Source organism: Calidris pugnax, unplaced genomic scaffold (genome assembly GCF_001431845.1).
Source record: "Calidris pugnax isolate Ruff unplaced genomic scaffold, ASM143184v1 scaffold15, whole genome shotgun sequence".
Classification (NCBI taxonomy): Eukaryota; Metazoa; Chordata; class Aves; order Charadriiformes; family Scolopacidae; genus Calidris; species Calidris pugnax.
Genome location: NW_015090774.1, coordinates 5,177,325 through 5,194,756, shown reverse-complemented (window position 1 = coordinate 5,194,756; position 17,432 = coordinate 5,177,325). Strand labels below are relative to the sequence as shown.

Genomic DNA, 17,432 nt, shown 5'->3' with positions numbered 1-17,432 from the left:
AAATACAAGACATTACTTATAAAGAGATATTACTCTGATAACTGGTATCTTACTTGGCCTGCGTGTTGTTCATAGTTAAACTCTCTGTGCTTTAGTTATTTCCTCAACTTGTCAATTATTTATACTCACTTCACATCAAACAAGGTACACTTTTTTTTTTCTCCACGGAGTTTGTTACTGAATTTAAATTTCATACAAACCCTAGCTATGCTATTTATTTTGGTTAAAAACCACAATATAACTTTTTCAGAGGGTCGTATTTTCTAAACCAAAAAGCCCAATGTGTCCTCAAAAGTGCACATATCAGGACTTGCATCCATAAAACTTCCTGATATCCCTGCACAAATATGAGCACGATAAGATTACAACCAAGTGAAGGTTATGAGTGACTTATTACTGTTTCTTAATTTGACCAATACCTTTGTATTCAGCTCATTGTTTACTTAAAATAAATGTACTCCCATTAAAATACTATTCTAGTTATAATATTAAAAATATTTTAACTTATCTTACTTTTTTCTTTGCAAGTGGATGAATGAGTCACCCTACCTGGATTTTCCTTCACTTGCCACTTCACTCTGCCATATGCAAAGAAAAGAAAAAGCAAGCTAAGTTTTCATTTAATGAAAAGAATTATTGTGCAAAGGGAGTGCACTCATCTAAGCAAACATAAGTTTATAGTACTTAGTATTTTAATTATATTTGACATGGCCTTGACAATTACTCCCTTCAGAATTATGAAAAGAAGATGTCTGTCCATCTGTTATGAACCTCAGCTCCCAAATTAAGTATAAGTGCAAAAGTAACTTCTAAGAAATTCCAATTTGTTATCAAAAGTTGATTCAAGATACAAAACCAACCAAACATCAGTTAATTAGAAAAACTGAAAGCAAGAATCAAATCAAATGTGTATACAAGGTACTAAAAAATAAAACCCCAAAGAGAAAAACAAAACAAACCAAAAAATACTTTAAAAGAAAATATCTCATGTGAAGTACCTCTCCAGGACCACAACAAAGGAAGATATGCCATTCAAATGACATATATTATCTGTTACTTAATTTACTGAAAAGAGCTGAGACAACGTACATTTCATGTTGTCTGAAATCCAACAATTCACGTTTTGTTTTTTTTTACTATGTGTTGCTACAGTGGCAGACAGATACAGGATACAAGAGTTTAGAAACTCTCCCCTTTTATCCACCCAGAGGAAACATACATAATGTCAGCCCCTACTGCTTCACAAAATATCCAAAACACGATCCAGTTCAGAACTACATCCATTCTGACACCTCTTATGTCACAGTTGTATCTCTCCCGAGCTACAAAGCTTTTGGCTGCGAATCACAGGAAGGAAATACAGACTCCATAGGGCCTAGAGAAACCTGTGCAGGTGATTGAGCAGGCAGAAGTTGGGAAAATGACAATACCATTAAGGAATGCCAATTAATGTAATACCCTAAGTGCTGTTTTTCATAGAAACCTGAGAACCTGACCATTAAAGGCCATTAAAAAAAAATAGCAGTAGGGTGTCTTGACCCGAATTCCACTTCAGGGAACTTGCTTACCCAAATTTTCTCTGTAAAGATTAGACATTAATTTCTCTAACATTCTGTCAATAATATCTTCCCAGTTGTCAAAACTTTTACTTGAGAGAAATATTAAATATTTCACATTTTTGTATCACAACAAATCTGTGGCCCAGATACTGAATGCAGAAGGAAAATGGGGGGACCTCAAAGCTTTCAAGCATGAAGTTCTTCTCTAGCAGTGCAAAATAAAATCACAAACTAGTAATTTAAAAGATGCATTTTATAAATATATTGACATGCAGGTGCCACATTTTTGCAAAACTTGAGCAACGCTTTTTTTCCATTCCCCACACATTTTTCTAAGTTAAAATAACTTACTTGCAGATGTCATCTTCTGGGTCCTCAAGCCCAAATCTTTCATCAAAAGTAAGCTGTATCCATACATTTTCGTCTACTGCTACTAATCTCCACACTAGTACAGTATTGCGCGGGTATGTGTGGGGAAACTTGGGGCTGTGAATACTTCCATTAGTAGTCACAGTAATTATCTTCTCATGCTGAGGATCCTGCACACCTAGAGTAAAGAGAGAAAACAGAGCCATCAATACGCATTTCTTTTCCCTTTCCTATAGTGTTTGTATAGTATGCACAGATAAACACACTGTTACTTTGCTTGCTTTTCCTCGTCTTGCAAGAAATTTCTGCTTGGAAAAAATCTAACAATAACCCAAAAGTAGTATTACTTTGCTGGCAAAAAGTTATCCAAACCCATGCCTCAACTGCTGTTCAGAAACCAAAACAGAAGTTCAAGCAGAGGTAAGAGAAACATGAATGTAAAAACGGGAATGCAAGCCTGGGCTCCTCAGAGATGCCCAGCAGCCCAAGTGACCACATGCTGCCACCCGCTGATGGTTTCAGCTCTTTATGATGGGAGAGGGCACGGAAGTCACAGGAGGGCACAAGGAGAGGTCTGATCACACCTACCACAGAAGGCACGGTTTAAATTTGTTTCCTGTTAAAGGAGACCATCCTACATTTATGGAGTCCAATGATGAGGATTTGTGATGGCTGCCTCCTTCCTGAGGACTCTATCAGAACAAAGATATCCCGATACAGAAATGAAACTGGGACGTGCTTGGGAAAGTCACCAAGTGTAAGAAATTAGACATTTACTGACATGACTCAATTGAGGGCTTTCCTCAAAGTTCTTCACAGCATTGTTAGATTAGGCACATGTAAAACTTAATGAGTGTTTTACAACGTGGCAGCAAATGAATTCAAAAGAAAGAAGCCACCTGCATTTGATTTTTTTAAAGCACACAGTAACACTGAAACTACTGAAATGATCTCTTCGGGTTATGAATTTGTAACTGCGAGGAGTTACGGAAAGGAAAGGTTTCCTTCAGTGAGCAGCAGCTGTGCCTTTCAGAGCACCAACATCTCTCTTCACAGTAACTCAAGAAATCTCATTCTCAGGTGCCCAACATTCACAGGAATTCACTTTCAGCAGCTGGGGTGTATGGGGTATTTAGCTGCAAAAAACAGGCACTGACCTAATCTGCATACATTTTAGCATTGTGATGTACAATGACGAGATCTCTAAACTGCAAAATTTAATTCTATTTAATGAAAAATCCCTGCTTATGCTGTAACATGTGACTTTTACTATCTTTAGCTTTTTCTAAAAAACTGTATACAGTCAGGTTTGACTTTTCAATGGTAAATCACAGGAATTCTGAGTTACCCATAATAACTCCAGTAACAAAAGAATGTTGTAGTTTTGTACTGGAGGGTTATTAATATTATTTTGTTTTCAACTATTCATTGTTTCTTGCAGTTAGGTACTTTATCTTGTTTTTCTGATTGTTTTATAAGCAGCATTATGATGAACATTCATTTGAAGCTATGTAAGACATATGATTCAGTCTACAATGAAAATATACACTGCAATAATTGTACCTTATTATAGCTACATATAAAGGCTGACAGCTAAATGAATGTACTGCCAGAAAAGAAGGGCATAGAAATAGCATTGCTATTTTAAAAGAATTAATCTATACTTAAATGTAATTTAAAGTCTGAAAGAGTTTGCCTTCTATTCTGACAGACTGGTGCCTTCCATGTGTGGTACGACAATGGTAGATTTTCTTTTAAGTGGAATTGCTGCTTATATAAAACTGACAGAGTGTGATCTTGCAGAGGACTGACTGTCTTGTGTACAAATAAGACAGGAGAGCATGCAAGTAAAAAAGCACAAAAAAAGGCAAGAGAAACAGATTCCTAATTTAGACACTTCATTGGGCTTTTGTTAGCTGAGTCACAAGCATTTTTCTATAATGTATAGTATGTCAGCTGAGAGCTGCACGCTAAACACAGGAGCCAACAATAATAACAATTACTTTCCCAGAGATTAGTGCACCAGAGTGCTTTTTCCAAAGTATGCAAAGGACCACCATTTCAGACAAACAACGTGTGGTGTCTGATGACACTATAATCAGTGGTTTTGTCTTTAAAAGCACACACAGGATTACAAACCATGTTATATTTCACAGCACATTAGGAGTTTTCTTTTGTATCATCAGGACAATGATAACAACAGCAAGTAAGGATTGTAAATAGTCCAAGCATATGAAATAGAAAGTCAATATAAAAGAGCAAAGGAAAGAAAAGGCATATGGCAATTTAGTGAACAGAAGTTGCAGCATCTCCAGTATCTTCAGCTCCTCCTTTTATAAAGGAAAAATACCTATTTACTTTAGCACACAACAGTGTTCCATGGACATATCAAATTCCCACACACAACACTTGCTCCATTTCAAATATTTGCTCTCACACAGTGGAATTTCTTCTCTTACAAAAGAATTATTTTGTATGACTACAAAGGCAAGTAATTGCTGTCACTGGAGAATGGAGCTTGTTATTTGTCTTCAGATAAGCCGCAATATTCCTTTTTATCCATTCTACATAAATCGTACCATTGTACCACAAAACGCTAGCCTTTTCCTACTGAGTGCATGCATATTCTGAACATTTCTGTTGAGGAAATTGCATGAAGAGCACAGCTACCTGAACACGGCTAAGATGACACTATAGCCTCTATTCTTTGCAGAATGATTTTGCAATTCCTGGCTTTATTTTAGGGATAAATCAGTCTAAGCACCACTTAAAAAGGAGTAACAAGTTCAGTCCAATTTACAGAGCTCAGCTGTAAAACTCCAAAGCTACATACATTGCTGCCATGATCTGTCTAGCTTTCTATTAACAACCATCCTCCCCTGCTCTCCCCCCAAAAAAAAGGAAAAACAAAATTATTACTGTACAGAGAGCATTGAACAACCCTGAAGAATCAGTTTAGGCAAGGACTGAGGTAGGCAAGGAACCATCTCAGCCAGGGGACAACAATTCCAAGCAAGGGAAATGGGGACAGACAAGAACCAAAACAATGTATTTGAAAGTTCATCAGAAGATGGGCAACTGAGATCACCTGCAGGAGAAAGTCCTGGAAGCAGGGCAGACTAGATAGGAAAAATCCCTAAGCTGACCCAGGGATATGACACGGTTACGCTTATTAGGAAAGGACAGCACACACTTAACAAAGCCTGAAGTTGAAGAATGAGTCGCTGCAGTTGTCTTTGATGTGGTACAAGATGCTATCACCAGATTTATATATCTATCAATGTAGAAAGTCTGCCCCTGAAAATTACAAGATTCCAGGCATACTGAAAGCACGGCAGTGCCTAACCCTTCCACCGACATGGTAATGCAGATGAAAAACCACGGTATCACCAAACAGATCAGCAGATGCCACTGTAAACTGAAATTAAACCCACCGACTAGACAAGCTCATTCCTGCCTACTTCAAAGTAGGTCTCTTCCCCCATGGGCACAACACATTTCACAAAGATCAGCGCTGACACTTTTTAAATATAGCAAATACCTCTTTCTTAGAACATTGTAATCACTACATTTTAGCAAGGGTCATGGGTAAAACTCAGACAAATCACATGCAGTTCAGGAGAGAGACAAGGAGCTGCAGAAGAAGAGAGGAGCACTGAAAGTGAGTAACGGCCTCAGCACAGATTCACTTAAGGGCTTATTCACTTAAAAGATCACATAGTACTGGTAAAATTGCTTATTAAAACTTTTTGCTAAACCTACATTAATTTCACAATAGGACAAGACGAGAAGACATGCACTGGTAATATATTATTTGGCGTATTTCATTTTATAGCCCTTAGTTATAAAAATCAACTTTTAGGCCTTCAGAAACAGCATTAGCTTACTTGTGGCTATCACCACTTAAAAAAAAAAAAGCCAAATTCCAACATAAGAAAAGTTTAAACTCTAAATATTTACCAATTATTATTAGAGCTTTTTCAGATATATAGTAATGTTGCAGTATGTGTGACTCTTCTGCTTTAAAACTCAGAAACAAAAGATGACATTAACTACTCATTCCCTACCACAGAACCTCAGAGGGAAGCAGGTTTTTTTAATTAAAGTAATCGAAAGGATTTGCTGACAACATTCCCATATAATTTTTACAACGCTCCACATATGTAAAGAAAAAGAGACTTTGTAGACGAAATTCTTTGAAATGTAATATAACATGCTATTTCTTCCTCTTCCACCAGACATTCAAAAAGCAGCAAGCCTATTTTCAAAAGTAGTAGCTCAAAGCAGAGAAGTACCTCTTTCTGTCCTCTGTCTCTGGCTCAGTTGCCTCCAGGCACTTTGTAGCTATTATCTCAATGTAACAGTCAAAATAAAGTTTAACTCTTTTGCTGGGTACAACGGCAAAGCTGGAAAATGGTCTGTTACTGGCAGAAAATTGAAGACAAATACATTGGTTTGGGATCATTGGCATGTAAAGTGGATATCAGGGCAAAGCCACTCAAAATCATGGAAACACTGCATTGAAGGGACCTCTGGAGACCTCTAGTCCCAGCTCCTGCTTCCTGCTCACACCATAGCAGGTCTCCTCTTTGAGGGTTTGCATTTTCTACTTGATACTCAAAAACCCCTGTGGATGAAACTACACAAGGCCTTGGGACAAGCTGTTCCAGTGCTCTACTATCTCCCTTCCTAGTGTCCCAAGTTGCAATTTTTAGGCATGGGGATTTCAGGGTTTGCTTTCTTTTTACACTCTGTGCTGCTATCAGGAAGAGTTTAACTTGGTCACCTGTGCAACTGCTCTTCAGGCAAGTGGGACACTACTATTAGACTGCCCCGTAGCCTTCTGTTCCCCAGACTGAAAAAGCACAGCTTCCTCATCCTCCACTCCCTGCCTGCCACCAACTTGATGCTGAGCCTTTGAGCCTGGCAGTGCTGCCAGTTTTCAACATAGCTAACAAGCAAGTCTGTTCTTCCAAACCATTATGCCTCAAGTACCACAAGAAATGCTTTTGAAGCACACAGAGTTTGTTTTCATCACCACCTTTTCAAGTAGTGAGCAAAGAAATCTTCATACAGGGTTGCTGTATCTATCTCCTGAGATAGCTTTCCTAAGCGCTATGGTTTGCGGTTTTCTAGGTTAAATCTCGGAGGCACATCTAGACTTCTGTGGATTTTCCATTTTGAGCAGCTTCTATGCTTGGATACAGCTACCTGTTTGAAATCTTGACATGATTCTTTGGGTATTAGTAAGAAATAAATATATAGAGAAGTGCACATACCTGTAATACACACACACGTTCATATAATACACACACATAACCTGTCATCTAACACAACATGATGAATTCAACTTTGAACTAGAAATCTGCTAATTTAAACAGGTACTTATTACATAACTTAGCAAATGTAGCAATATAAACATATAAAGTATTACATGGATGTAAAGTAAGAAATCAGAAACATGTAGGAGAAATATTACATCTTGTTTAGATTACTCCTCCCTCTGACACATACTTACCTCACACACTTGAAAAGGCAAGCAAAAAAATTCCAGTTCACACAACTCAAGATGACTGTATAGAGGGTTGCATTTGTTTTTTCAAATCCTACAATTTAACCTATTACTTTTTTTATTTAGTTTCTGTTTTGAGTTCAAACTTGTACTGTTACCTTAGGCACTGAATATCATACACTATTTAACTGCTGGCTAAAGGTCTTTCAGCTGAAACTATGTAAAGAACATTATGTGAAGGACTGCACACAGATGAAGTGAACAGAGAAGCAAAAGCTTTCTAATAGATCTTCAGGAACCCTGAGTTTTGGCAGTTAGCCCAACAGGGAAGGACAAAAGGAAGAAAAAGAATGGGGGTGGGGTGGGGAGGGTGGAAGAGAAACATCATTGGAGAACAGAGCATGGAACAGTATTAACAGATTTAATATAGTTTCCAAACAGCTGCATTACTTAGTGTCTTGCAGAAGATAATCATGACTAATCATACACTAACAAACCTTCTTTGATTGCAAATTGCATCAAGCAACAAAAATGAGTTTATACTTTTACTTTACAAGTTTATGCTTTATAACCTTCAAGTATTCCGCCAGCCCTTTGCCTAGTGCCCTGGCTTCTGCTCAAAGAGGATGGCAATTAAACAGGGGGTTTTGTGCATGGTAAATCTTCTTGCAATAAAAGGAACCTCTATTGAGATCTGTTTTCAGACCAAACTCTTTTGGAAGCCAGTCTTGGTCCTGAACTTCTCAATATCTTTTAAAACTAGATAAATACTACATTTTAGCCAAGGTAAAGAATTCCTTTTGCTAAATGTTAGATGAGGTAAGTTTTTGGTGTTATCACATGCTCAAAGATCTAATTATTCTAGAGTGTTTCAATAAGCATTTATTCCAACATCCACAGGTAAAATCTTGGCTGCACTAGAATCAATATTAAAGCTCCTGCTGACTTGAATGTGAAAGGAATTCCATCTATATTAAATACATAAAGCTGTTGGAATAATTATTTTATTACGGACTGATAATAATATAATCTGCTTTTTTTCAATCCTGGGCCAACAATTATCCTGAAAAAAATAGGATCATTAGTATGTTGCATGTTCATATAATATACATTTCTGTCATTCAAAAATTAATAAAAAGCCCTGCAATATCACAATTAACAGTTAAACTTACTATAGCAATATCCTTCTTCTCTCTTCTGGATAAAACAAATGTCAAGCTGGTCCTTTTGATAACATTTTTTCACATTTTTTTTGCTTCAGTGTCTTCCTAATAACAAAATTCTATGGTAAGTAGCCATCACATAACATAGACTCTATAAGGATTGTTCCCAATCTCTGTCTTCTTCCACTAAACTGCTAGCTTGAGTGACCTGAGTCATCTCAGACAGATAGGCATCACTTAATGAAATAAAATTGTGGCCTTTTCCCCAATCCAAAACTATTTAGATATTTAATTAATCAATCCAGAATCCAGAATGAGTTGTGTTGGAGATGCAAATGAAGAGGCATGGATATAACCTTTTGAGAAGAAAGTGCTGCGCAAGTTTCATAGCCACTATATTATAGTTCATTCCGGTAAGGACAGAACTACTTGTAGGTGCACTGCTATACAGAAATGCAAGAGTATTAATAACTACAAGAGCATACATATTTGAAAGATTACAGACTGGATATAAAAGAGACTCCTTGCCAAACACAGGCAGAATAAAACACTGAGAAGCTAATCTGATTCCACATCTGTACTTCGTAAGCAAGAAGAAAGCACATCAGGCTATCACCGACGCACAAAATTTTAATGTTATTTTCTGAAGAAATATTCTTCAAGCAAAGAATATTTCTTATTCTCTATTTTTCATTAGTCATACATGGTTTGGATAACAGCTAGGTGTTTGACTCATCTATATGTCATTGCTGTATTAGATACAGTAGAAGAATCATTCAAAGTTTACTGGCCAGAATGAATGAGAGACAACTAAAGTACCTGTTGTATACACAGCAAAAGAACAGCTGTTTATAACCCTGTTCTTCTTCCCTTTGAACGATTTACAATTCATTTACATTTACAATATGGTCTCTAAATCCCCAAGTAGTATCTGGAACTGTGATGACAAGAAGAAGCATAACAAAATGTGTAGCTACTCCAACTGTTTTTTTAATTCCTAAGGGGGGAGTGATGGAGGGAGAAAGAGTGGAAAGAAGAGGAGAGAAAGAGAAACATACAAAAAGGAAAAAAACACCCTTCTGAATGAATCTCTTCCCCTGCCTTTTCAAGGATTGGCAGATAGGATCAAGGGGAGACAATAGATATAATCAGCCAAAATACCTGACCTGCACCCATCAACAGCATGAGGTCATTACGACTTCCTTATCTTCCTACAATAAACCCTCTCTTTCTACTTCTTCATCTTCCTACAATAAGACCTCTCTTAGCATTTTTTTTTTCTGCTATATTCCATAGCATCAATATGCTACATAATATTTTTGTTGTTTTCTGTATCCTATTTTCTCTTCCCCTGTGGAAGGGGGAGTCTTTTACATATTCTGCACTCACAAGTCCCTCTATACAAAGCAATGTGAATAGATACTGAAAACTGTCCAAGTTGAAAAAAAGGCTAAGAGTATGGCAATGGATCCATTTCCCAGGTGCACCTTGTAGAAGATCAAAACAGAAGGAGGTTCAATCTTATTTAATAATGAACCGATAAAATGAGTAGTTCTCAGTGATAATGAAGTTCAGAAAGGGACAGGTTTTTGAAAGCTCCTTATCCAAATTTTAACAAACACATGGGATAGGAAAAACTGCAAGTATCCTTGGAAATGTACAACTTACTATACATGAAAAATGTTGTCAATGGAAAAGACATGCTCTAAGATTTAATGCTGAAAGAGACCAGGAAGCAAGAACAAATTGTAAACCAGGAAAAGGGTTACCCAGCTGGAGATATTTATACCTACTAAGAGATAACAAAGTTATTTATTTACTTTATAAAGAAAAAAATGTATTTTTAAAATCTTCTGTGTTTGGGAGGTTTGGGTAGAAAAAAGATAGTAATTTTTTTCAGATATGAAGTTTTCCAGTTCTTCTGTTACTCAAAATATTTGGATTTTTTTTAAATTATTTTCTTACAGAAAACTGATTTAGCAAAGCTTTGGGAAAAAAAAGTTAACTAGATTCTTAGAGGTAAACAAACATCAACAGAAATTATAAGTAAAAATAGTATCTATGGCAACAAAAGAAACTCAAGCGAATGTGAAAAACGTCAAACCCAGCACTTCCAATTTGTTTTCAATTTCATTATGACAGCACTTACAAGCTACATCCAAAATTAGCTTTGTTAGTACTAGAGACCACACACATGCCCACACAGTATCAGTCAGTCTGTCTTGAAAGACTGTACATACTGAGTGAGGTAGGAAGGGACCAGGCAACAGAGCGGTATTACCCGGATTTTCCAAACTGTGCAGGGCACAGAGTGGCTACAAGTGCAAGAAGATAACTTCAACAGAACCATGAAATGAACCCGGGTCCCATTTCATCTCAGTTAAAAGTGTCACGTTCAATGCCATCTCTTAAGACCTGCTTGTATCTCATTTTCTAATACTAGCTACAGTTTCCTGTATACTTGTGATTCATGCCCTTTATAGAAAAATTCTTTAAAATCTGACCTATTTGAAAATTTCGCTTCTTGATCTTATGTCAGACTTTGTTGAAAACCAAGGCTTAATTTTATTATCCCCTTTTCTTTATGGTTCCTTCAGTTTATATTGTACAGCACTTGTTAAGAGCAGATACTAGCAAACATTTGGGAAAAAGATTATCCGTGGTCCATGTGGAATTCAGTCTGAATAAATAGACTCTATGGATACGGTATGTGTTAAACAGCTACATCTCATTTAAGGTATTATTCAGAATGAAAAATATAATCCTGTCCTGATCACATTCCAACCTGGGAGAAAAAAAAAAAAGAAAAAAAAAAAGATAAAAACACTACCCTAACCTTTCAAAATACCAGTTCTGAAACGGTTTGTTTTGCTTTTTCCACTGTTTTGTTATTTGTATGAATTTTATTTTTTTAAATTTTTATACAGTAGATTTCTATAATGATAACAACTCAAACTTTTATGAAGATTGCTAGGCGTATTTCAAGTTCTGAAAAGAAAGTGTTGTTCAAGACCATTTTGAAGTGTTACTCCTTAGCTACATGAAAATATAACTCTAACCTTTTTAGTCACAAAATTACAGTGGAGAAGATGTATAAGAGGAGACATAAAAGATAACCAAAGATTTAAGGGTTTTGTACACTACAATTGAAGGTGTGACTGCAGCATATGTGAGGCTAGTTTTAACTATAGAGCAAGGGTAATTATAACAATGAACCCAATGTAGCATTCAGTTCACTGTCAAAAATGCAGAGGGTCCTAAGCAAACTGCAAAGTTTGTGCCATACTCTTGGTACAGAAATAACATGGCTACTGGAAACTCTAAAAGCCAGCTTAAACCTGCCTCAGGCTTGCATTACATTTACAGAAAATGTGTGTCCAGAATACCCTTATGTTAAAAAGAGAAACAAAGAAAGTACTATAAATTATTTGGCATCTGTTTATGTATTTTCTGAACTGGACTATACTATGCTTCCAAATTCAGAGACAAAAAAACCAGGTTACATCTTTAATATCCATTAAAGCAAAAAAACCCCAAAAAATATATTTAAGCTGGTGTTAGCCTGCTAAAACAAAGCTTTTGGAAGAATATAATGCCGTCGCCTCATTAAAATTTTATTCCTAGAAGATGATTTGGCAGAAAGTGGTCATGCAACTTCAATACTGGTCTGCAGAGATGAATGCAATGCAACTCTTATTGAACTGGAAGAACTTCAAGCAGACAGAACGCAGCACAAAACCAAACTTGAAACACTCATTTCTAGTATTGTTGCATGGAAGATTAAATTGTGCAACAATCTAGAAAAGTACTCTTCTAGAAGACTTGCATGTCTAGAAGCAATTCAGAAAGGAAACACAAGTCCAGCTATAAAAGTCTTTCTGCAAGGAGAAAATCCAAATATTTTGCACAGTATAAAATCACTGTATGGAAGAATACTACATTTACAACTTCTTCTGTTAACGTGCATCTCTGATCTTGCTGTTTATTGAACTCACATATACATGAACAACAAGGATATCATTTATAGACAGACCACAATGACAAGCAATCACTATTTAGAATAACTGATGAGAATTTTCTTAGGATGGGGTAAAATTTCTAGCTTCATTGAGAGAACTCTTGCCATTCTCTCTAACTTTAGATAGCTAAAATACATGCCATTTTCAGTTAATTGAAAGTGGCATAAGCCTATCTGATCTTTCAACTTTTATTCATGCCAGGGACTTCATAGAAGTCAGATGAACAATCCTCTCACATTTGCACAAAATTTATCTTCACTTTACTCTGACCTTTCTATTTTCCCAAAGACAGACTATAAAAACATACTAGAGCAGCCAAAAGAGACCTACTTCCTGTGGCATGTGCAATATACTAGCCTATTTTAAGTAAAACTGCTTCCAAAAGACACTTTTGCTAATCTAGTGTAGCAGGTGTTCTTGAGGAGGACTAACATCAGGGCTCTAAGGACCATCACAGTCACAACTTATGCCACGTAAAAGATTATACACACTGTTGTGGTCTTCAGAAACCTACTTGAATACTGATTTGGGCTTCATTCCCCAGTGCTGTGATTGTTCACATGTGATTATTTCACATGTTAACTTATGATTTCATTTTTTATTCGCATGTAATATATTACTTATTGCACACATGAAGGTCAAGCTTTTGTCACTAGAACTTCTGACATCTTTTTTTCCCTACCTTTAATATCAAAATTTTCTTATACCATTATGTGTATCCCAGGATCAAGAAGCCTTATATGGGATGATCTGAAAAAGCTCCACAGTTGTAAAATGAGAAGTGAGGTTTGAAACTCTTAAGTCACTCCAATATCCCTATTTTCAGATGTGTCAACCTTTTTAAAACTACTCAAGGGAAGCAGCTGTGGTTTTCCCAAGGGTCTTGGCAACACTGTTACAGGGATGTATTCTTTTAACATAATTTGCTCAATCACAATATCACATTGCTGTGATGATTTTTGCTCAATCACACATCACGAAGAGCTACTATTCAGTGTGAAATCCAGCTTGCCAGATATGCTGCTTTCCACAATAGTCTTATCCTCAGTGTTATTCAGGATCACATTTAAGTAAAAAATCAGTATTCAGCCAGATCTGTTCACTTAACCTTATTTTAAACTTTAACCCTTGCCAAACCATCCACAACATTCTTCAGCAATCTTCAAATTCTTCAGAAATCACATATAAGCATATTGGAGGGTTGGGAGAAATCAATGGTTAAAATGTATTTTGCACAATTTCCCTGCACTTCTGGAAAGAAGGTAAACAGTATAAGATGAAATCAGACTCTAACCTTAGTAGCACAGCTTGATGGCTGCCCCAAGGGGACTATCTTCAGTTCAGACAACGTGGCTTTGGTTTAAGATTCCGTGGTAGAACAAACAGTGACACACCTTAGTAGTGCTCTCTTGTCCAGTACGAATATTGGAAGCCCTTCTGTCCACCAACAAGGAAGAGCTGCTTCATTGTTCCTAGGCCAGATGCATGCTAGGTCAAGATATTTGTTGAAAACCGCTTTCCAGGCCCTTCACACCCTTTCAGAATGTGTTTTGGGTACCTGTTATGGTTGAGTCTATATCCTCACTTGAACTGCTTGAGGTAGAAGGTGGAACTATTAATTTTACAGCCCAAGAATTACGTTTGCTAACTGTGGCTTGGACAAGTTGAATTCAAAGTTCAAATCATATCGCATGAGTCTCAAGGTAAGGAAGAAATTAAATCCCAGGACTCCATTTACTAAAACAAGTAAAATAAAAAGGATTTTGTCCTTGTTATACTTGGAATCACTACAGAATGTCTTGAATGTTAATCGCTACGCTGTAATTGTAAAAGAGAATGATATACTCTAAAATAGAAGAAAACTCTACCAATTTCAATGAATAGAGATTGCACCTTGTGTTAAGGTACTGCTTTTTTCCAGGGCATAGCACCAGGTTACTATACAGAATAGCTTTTATAAATATCCACATCTTGATGCAGATTTAATTTATAATTTTATGCCTAAGAATTCCAATATGTTCCCAACACAAGGCATTTATCAACAATTTCAACACTAGTAGGTGAAGCCAGTAATTCACTAGCATAATGAACAAGAAAGGAATAGCAAGCCCTCAAGCTTATGCTATCATGTAAATTAGAATGAACAAAACAATTAATATACATATAATCTAATCCAGCACCTCAATTACTGGGGCGTTTGAATCACTTGGTGATAAATGGTCTACAATAGCTAAACATGCATATCTGAAGCACACAATGGCTGAAGAAGAAAGTAAATATTTTTCATATCTAATCAGTTGCCCTCTGCAGAATTTCAGTAATATCAGTATCTACAAACTTTGATGGTCCATAATTTTGTTTACTTAGTCCACCATAGCATTGCATGAAGAACTCTGTGTACTCAGAATGTTTAAGACAAATCTGGCATTTGTTAATTCAGTGCTTATTGACATTTCTAGCCTAGTTAATCTTATCTTCTTATTTCTAGGCACTTTAGCTGAAGTCTATTTTATTAAAATCTTGTGCAATTAAAAAAAGAAAAAAGGTCCAAAGTGCTATCCAAAGTGCTATAGCAGCTGTTTAAAACTGTAGGCTTGAAGTTAAGATTTTAATATGCCGCAGGTAAAGTATTATCTGCACATCAAAGTCTCACTACTGTAAAGAAATATGAAGTGCTGGATGCCAAATGTTGCCTGCCTCCACTCTGAAGCTGAATAAGAGAGAAAAGATTCTTGAGCAAAAATCAACTGAGAACATGGTTGTGGGGTTTTGGGGGGGCGGGGGGGAATGGGAGGGATTCTCGTTGTTCTTTTTATTTTATTTTTTTTAATGCAGCATAATAACATTTTTAAAATATTTCAGGAATTAAGTGCAGCTAATAGTCTTGGTCTTCTACAAAAGGAGAGAAATTAAATAAAGTCTTTGGTAAACTTATTTTGATGACTTGAGATTTTGCAGTTTGGGGACTCCTTCCTCACTGACCGAATTTGAGAGAAGTAATTTATTTGACTCTTGCTGGTTGCAATCTAAAGTAACACAATTTGTTTGTGTAGTGACAGAATGATGAAGTTAGCTTCTGATAACTTTATTCTCTCAGAAGATTATTTTAAAACCTGAGCATTACACAGAATTTTCCTGAGGATGCTAAAAAATAAAAATAAAATTCAAGCAATGTTCAGTGTCAAATTTTAAATCCAGAGATGTCTTAAGTTCACCTCACCTAGGTGTAGGTCTTCAGCAAGCCTTAAGGCATGAGAGAGCAAAGAGCAGAAAGAGGAAGAGGATTGGTATTTCATGGTATTATCTATTTACATAGAACTAAATGTTACTGAAAATGTTGATTTCACTGCCAGTGTAATAGTTCCTGTGTAATGAGAAAAGTTTTAAAAATTACTTATAAGTTGAGGTGCCACTGTTTAAAAAAAGAAAGGTTGAACCACAAGGGATGAAAAAAAAACGTGTTTCACTTTAAAACAGGACTTATCTTTTAAAGCTAGTAAATACAGGCTTGCTAACAGATACATTTTCCTTCATATGGTACTAACTTTACTCAGACTGGTTTCAAATCCCACTTCCACCAAAACGTTATTTTAGAGAGAACTAGAGTTAGATGTCTATTAAAAGTAATTAGACTAACTCTTTATGGACTACGCTGCAGTAGGATACACAAAGAACCGATATTTTTCATTATTATTAGAATCTACAAAGCAGAAAAAAAATCCCTGTATACAGAACTTGCATGTAAACTATTTAAACATTCTTGGATGAAGAACAGGAGGCATTATGAGTTGCATTGCTGCAAAGACAAACCACATATATCCATATACAGGCATTTATTGAAGAATTGATAAAAAAAAAATCTTTAAGCTTTTCTATGAATTAATAATATTTGTTACTTCACAATTCAGCAAAAGTAGCTATAAGGTCTGTAAAGACTTTTCTGATTTCACTCTGTGGTTTAAAAAAAAAAAAAAGGATTCTTGGAATAGGATCTCAACCTAATCTTTTCAATTTTTATGGCATGTCTAATTACTACTAAGTGCTTTTCTGGAAGTAACATCAAATCTACTTGTAAGATCCAAGGAGTTCACAGCAGAAGTGAAAGTGAGAAAATAATTAAAAAGAACAACAACAAAATAAGTCATCATCTTATTTTGAAATTGGCCAGATCTGATGAAGGCTAAAGTGATCACACACTCTCAGCTCACGGGAATGCAGATTTGCCTCTGGAAGATTCTTGTTTTCCCAAATTGGAAGAGGAGAGCAGAAACTGTTTCTGATATCTTTGAAGACCAGCTGCAAGCCTAAAACTAATAAAGATGAAAGTCTTTGTGCCCACTTCAGAAGAGATAGATGTGAAATATATCAAATGTCAAGAGGCATACATGGCTGTTAGCATTGTTGATTTCATGTTAAAATGAGTCCATACCATCAGAATTCCTTAGTAGCAGAAAAAACAAGGGTAGAAATTAAAAATGTGGCAAGACTCAGACTGGCACATTCCCCAGGATTTTTCAAGTTACAATCCGTGGTTATCCTCAGATCAGAATTCACCTCTCTAATCATTCCACTGTATTGGTGTTGGAACAAAAAAACATTCTCCAGTTCAGCAGGGACTTTGAGAGACTTTAGATGGACTTTAAGAGCGACAAAAAGAACAGATAAAGATCTCACTGCCAGAAGCCCAAGCAATTCTATTACTCAGGACCACAGAAAGTGTCCCCCTCACATCTCGCGAGTTTAATTTCCCACTTGCTCCATCATTTTACTAGAGTTTAGTGCAGTTCTGGCAATCCCAGTGGTGGGGTCC

At 36.2% G+C, this 17,432-nt stretch overlaps 1 protein-coding gene across 1 annotated transcript in view; it reads right to left on the bottom strand.

Annotated features, from left to right (window-relative positions):
* PDGFC (platelet derived growth factor C) overlaps window positions 1-17,432 on the bottom strand; it is a 157,712-nt gene that overhangs the window by 53,012 nt on the left and 87,268 nt on the right. The window contains exon 4 of the mRNA XM_014943005.1: window positions 1,911-2,106. Coding sequence (XP_014798491.1) covers window positions 1,911-2,106 — 196 coding nt within the window. The remainder of the gene's footprint in view (window positions 1-1,910; window positions 2,107-17,432) is intronic.